Source organism: Stegastes partitus, unplaced genomic scaffold (genome assembly GCF_000690725.1).
Source record: "Stegastes partitus isolate 25-593 unplaced genomic scaffold, Stegastes_partitus-1.0.2 Scaffold855, whole genome shotgun sequence".
Taxonomy (NCBI): Eukaryota; Metazoa; Chordata; class Actinopteri; family Pomacentridae; genus Stegastes; species Stegastes partitus.
This window is the reverse complement of record NW_007578586.1, coordinates 50,880-56,014: the sequence shown is the minus strand read 5'-3', so window position 1 is coordinate 56,014 and position 5,135 is coordinate 50,880. Positions and strand designations below refer to the sequence as shown.

Below are 5,135 nucleotides of genomic sequence, written 5' to 3'. Positions count from 1 at the left end.
ACTGATGCTGTGGAGCTAGGTCTCCATGGTAACTGATGCTGTGGAGCTAGGTCTCCATGGTGACTGATGCTGTGGAGCTATGTCTCCATGGTAACTGATGCTGTGGAGCTAGGTCTCCATGGTAACTGATGCTGTGGAGCTAGGTCTCCATGGTGACTGATGCTGTGGAGCTGGCCTGGTCCAGGTTTTGTTCAGAGTTTCAGATGTAAATCTGCTGACAGAGCGTCTCCCTTTAACCAGGTGGTTTCCTGACTGGTGTTTCTGAGCGATCCAGACTCTCAGCTGAGGGAATGTGTTTTGTGTTTTGGCCAAAAGTTAAAGTGATTTCCTGCATTCTGGGACAGAGTCAGACCTAAATGAGCTTCAGCACCAGCTCAGGTGTAAATGTATGAAGGTTAAAGTTTATTGATCAGGTACTGGTCAGGTACTGGTCAGTGTGGGTCTGTGACGTGTCCCTGCCGTTCCTCTGCAGCCAACAGGAGGCTGAAGTACATCAGTCTGGCGGTTCTGGTGGTCCAGAACGCGTCGCTCATCCTCAGCATCCGGTACGTGCGCACGTTGCCCGGCGACCGCTTCTTCACCACGTCGGCCGTGGTCATGGCGGAGGTCCTGAAGGTGCTGACCTGTCTGCTCATCATCCTGCTGCAGAGGAGATGTGAGTTTGGGTCATGTGACCTCCACGCTGGGCCAATCAGAAGCTGTTGAATGAAAGAGTAAAATGTTAAGAGAAGGGGTCAGGACTTTGGGATTAAATGTTAAAATGACGACAAAGTCAAAATATCTTTTTGTTTCTATTTAAGTTAAATTTAAAGATGTAAAACTATAAAATAAATGAATCAGATCAGACGTCAAAAGTTTGGATCCAACTTTAAAATGATGTGAGTTCTGCTCTTTAGTTCCTTATTTAGCTGTTTTTACATGTTCATCTTGTACATTGGGCCTTACTCTGTGTTTTTTGTTGCACCGACCCACCAGAACCAACTCCTCGTGTTGTGTGAACTATACCTGGTAATAAATCTGGTTCTGGTTCTGTTCTCTGTAGTCAACGTGAAGGAGACGGTCTACTTCCTGGTCGACTCCATCGTGTTCCAGTACAAAGACACGCTGAAGCTGGCGGTTCCGTCTCTGATCTACACGCTGCAGAACAACCTGCAGTACGTGGCCATCTCCAACCTGCCGGCGGCCACCTTCCAGGTAGGGACCGCCGCGACGTCAGGCCCGTGTCCGGTAACGGTACCGAGATCCACAGCCTGGTAGTGAGCCTTTCACACCAGAGACCAGGTAGGTCAGGAAAGCTCCAGGACTGGTGTCACAGAAGATAGAGTCCAAACCCAAACTACCAGTCTCTCGTTCCCAGTCATCCTCCTGGAGGCTAACACCTCCTCCAGCCTTCTCTTCACGCCGCCATGCACTTGACGTCCACGTCTTCTAAACGGGTCTCCTTGATGAGCCCTTGAGCTTGGGGGAGAGGAACCAACCCCACGGAGCCAGGTGGGGTGAGTAGGGAGGAGATGTTCTCCTCAGCCAGGAGCTGTGGGATGCTCAGGGCGCTGTGAGCAGGTTGTCATGGTGACGCAGCCTCCACTGGTCCTGCCTCTTCTCTAAACGAAGCCAACAGGACCTGTCTGTAGACGAGCTGGTTGATGGTCTGAAGGAGGAACTCCTGGTTGGTCGGTGGACGTCCGTCTCCTGTGACACCATCCTGGAGCTTCTCTGACAACAGGCTCATGGGTCAGTCTCCCAGCAGAACCCATGAAGCGTTGCAGAAGATCTGCTGCTTTTGTTTGGCTCAAAATTAGAACCTGAACATTTGTTGGTTTTTATTTTTGGATTTTTGGCCAAACGAAACATTTGAAGAATATTTTTCACATTTTGAAAACATATCTTCCAGACAGTTGATAGATTTTTTTGTATTTTTCTGACATAAACAGTTTTTTCTTCCTTATAAATGTGGTCACGTCGTTAATTAGCTGAACTCTGATGGACTCGTCAGCGTTCTTTACGACCTGCAGCGGTTCTGTCGTTCTCAGCAGCTTTACTTACTGACCAGCGATCAGAGCTGATCGATGTGTTCACACCTGATGAGTAGGTGTGACTCTGTGGAAAGCCTCCACGCTGCCACCAGCTGGGTTCCTGACTCCTCCCCTTCCTGCCAGGTGACCTACCAGCTGAAGATCCTGACCACGGCTCTGTTCAGCGTGCTGATGCTCAGGAAGTCCCTGTCCAGGGTCCAGTGGGTCTCTCTGCTGCTGCTGTTCGCCGGCGTCGCCATCGTGCAGGTGAGTCATCTACGATACATCCCATAATACTGGTGCTGAGCAGAACCAGGTCCAGTGTTCAGACTGAGACACCTGGATGGATGTAGAACTGATCTGGTGTCAGGTTCTAGCAGAACCCAGATGTGTTCTTCCTCCTGAATGTCATGTGTCTGTCTGATGTCACTTCCTCCTCTATGACGTCATACCCGTTGGTTCTGGTTCCTGTAAGCGGAGGCTCTGATTGGTCGTCTCCCTGCAGGTGCAGCAGGAGGGCAACAAGGAGGCGTCGGTGTCGGGCGGCTCCAACCAGAACTACACCGTGGGGCTGGTTGCCGTGGTGATCAGCTGCCTGTCGTCGGGCTTCGCCGGCGTCTACTTCGAGAAGATCCTGAAGGGAAGCTCCGCCTCCGTGTGGGTGCGCAACGTGCAGCTGGGCATCTTCGGCACGGCGCTGGGCATGCTGGGCCTGTGGTGGAACGACGGCGCCGCCATGGCCCAGCGCGGCTTCCTGTTCGGCTACACCGACATGGTGTGGTGCGTCATCTTCAACCAGGCGTTCGGCGGGCTGCTGGTCGCCGTGGTGGTCAAGTACGCCGACAACATCCTGAAGGGCTTCGCCACCTCCTTCTCCATCGTGGTGTCCACCGCCATGTCCGTCTACCTGTTCGGCTTCCACGTGGACCCGCTGTTCACGGCGGGGGCGGGGCTCGTCATCGGCGCCGTCTACATGTACAGCCTGCCCAAAGCCAGCGGCTCCCCGAGCTCCTCCTCCTCGGCCTCGGCGTCCTCGGCGTCCCCGCAGGCGGACGGCGGCGCCGACATGGAGGCCTTCCTGCCAAAGTCAGTGCTGGTCAAGTGAAGCTCTCTCTGTGGGCGGGGTCAGAGTCCACCTGGGCGTCCAGCTGCCAATCACAGAGCTTCCTCTGCTGCTGCTCCTCCCCTGCTCTCCGCTAAGCCCCGCCCCTGAGCTCCTCAGATCCTCCTCCTGTTCTTAACCTCCCCCTCCTCTTCATCCTCCTCGTCCTCATCATCATCATCCTCCTGAGTGTCTGCGTCGCCAATCATTCCTTCAGCCTGAAACTTGCTGTTCACTTCTGATTATTGATCTTCAGCAGAAGTCTGACTGATTGATCTTCACTTTATTTAAACCGTAGCAGTAGCAGCAGCGTGAGCATGTGGTCCAGGTGGAGACCTTCAGACCCACCAGCAGCTTCTGGCTTCAGTCAAATCACCACAAACACACGAAAGATTGTTGATTTTTCAGAGCCGATTAAATCTATAAGTGATCATTGATCATTGATCAGGTCCTGATGTTCCTCTGACTGGGACCGCTGCAGCCCTGCTCCTCCTCCCCCCCCCCACATCACCACCTTCCTTCTCCTCCTCCTCTTCTTCCTCCTCCTGCTCCTCATCATCATCACCTTCATCCTCCTCCTGCTCCTCACTCCTCTTCTTCCTCCTCATCACCACCTTCCTTCTCCTCCTCCCCCTCCTCCTCTTCTTCCTCTTCCTCCTCCTCCCCCTTCCTCCTTCAGCTCCTCCTTCCTCCTGATGATCAGAGACGTTGAGTCGCCTCCTGCTGCCGACCCTCCTCCTCCTCCTCTGTGCGACACTAACCGTCTCCTGGTTTCCTCCTCAGAGCTGCGCCTCCTGCAGACTAACGGCTCAAAGCACAACGGCAGCAGCAGGACGACGGTGATGATGATGATGATGAGGATGATGATGATGAAGGAGCTGCAGGAACTCTGACGCCGTCCGTCTGTTCCCTCTCTGCCTTAAAACTCTACTAACTCCAGAGAAGCGCCTTACGCTCACTATAGACCACTTATTGATTACTGATCACGGTTGTTCCTGCTGGACGAGGATCTGGACCTGGTGCCTGTTTTCACTGTGCAGCTCTACGGAGGCCCAGAGGGGCCAACATTCAATGAAATGAAATGAAATGAAAATGAAATGAAAAATACTTTGAAATGAAAAATACTTTATTTATTCCAGAAGGGAAATTCAACACTTACATTGTAAACTAAATATACAAACGATTTAAGTTAACGAGTTAAGAAGTTGTTTCCACGACAACGGACGGCATAGAGTAAAAGTGCCTAAACTAAATGTTGAAAACCAACGGGCAAATAAAACGACATTATGATTTATAAATCACACAAAGAGGGACGTTGTGAGATCTAAATTCACTAAATCAGGACGTGTTTGTGTGAAACCAAAACATTTTACACATTCCATAGACTGTATAAAAGATGGACGTAGCAACCGGCCCTGAAAAATGAAGCCAAACATGTTGCGGGGCAAAGGGGCGTGGCTGGCTTGATTGATAGTCGGCAGCGACCAAACAGACGAAGCGAGCAGAAGGCGGTAAATGTGGGCGGGGCAGAGAGGGCCCGCCTCTCAATCCGTCTGACCAATCGCTGCTCCTATGGCTCCGCCCCCCTCCCACGATTTTTGCGTCACTGGCTCCAAAAATCCAAGATGTCAACCAGGAAGTAGCAAAACCCTGGCTTCATGTTCTCAGTGCAGAAACCAACGGGTGACGTCACGGCAGCTACGTCCATCTTTCATACAGTCTATGACACATTCTGCAAACCATAAACTTAACGATTTAGGAATATCTCAAAAAGTAGCTTTAATACATTTAAAGTGACAAATTAAAACGTGGCACGATAAACGTTTACAAGATGAGTTTATATAAATGACCTCATTATTAAAGTCGTAATCTGTTGATTCATTACAACATGTAAATACACATTTTGTTCATATATATATAAATGTCACATATCTGATTTATTTCATTTATCCACTGGAGAAAAACTGTTTGTCTTATTTCTAGAAAAACGTCTCATGAATTCAGCCGGAGACGAACGTTCA

At 50.8% G+C, this 5,135-nt stretch overlaps 1 protein-coding gene across 2 annotated transcripts in view; it reads left to right on the top strand.

Moving 5' to 3' along the window:
• slc35a2 (solute carrier family 35 member 2) overlaps positions 1–4,236 on the top strand; it is a 5,646-nt gene extending 1,410 nt beyond the window's left edge. Inside the window, exons 2-6 of one of the 2 annotated variants that reach the window (XM_008293055.1) lie at positions 473–655; positions 1,043–1,194; positions 2,157–2,279; positions 2,518–3,098; positions 3,898–4,236. In XM_008293055.1, the coding sequence (XP_008291277.1) occupies positions 473–655; positions 1,043–1,194; positions 2,157–2,279; positions 2,518–3,098; positions 3,898–3,919 (1,061 nt within the window). In that variant the 3' untranslated portion in view covers positions 3,920–4,236. Of the gene's footprint in view, positions 1–472; positions 656–1,042; positions 1,195–2,156; positions 2,280–2,517; positions 3,663–3,897 lie in introns of those variants that run through there. The other variant, XM_008293056.1, reaches the window with a different exon arrangement.
• The last annotated feature ends 899 nt before the right edge of the window (positions 4,237–5,135 follow it).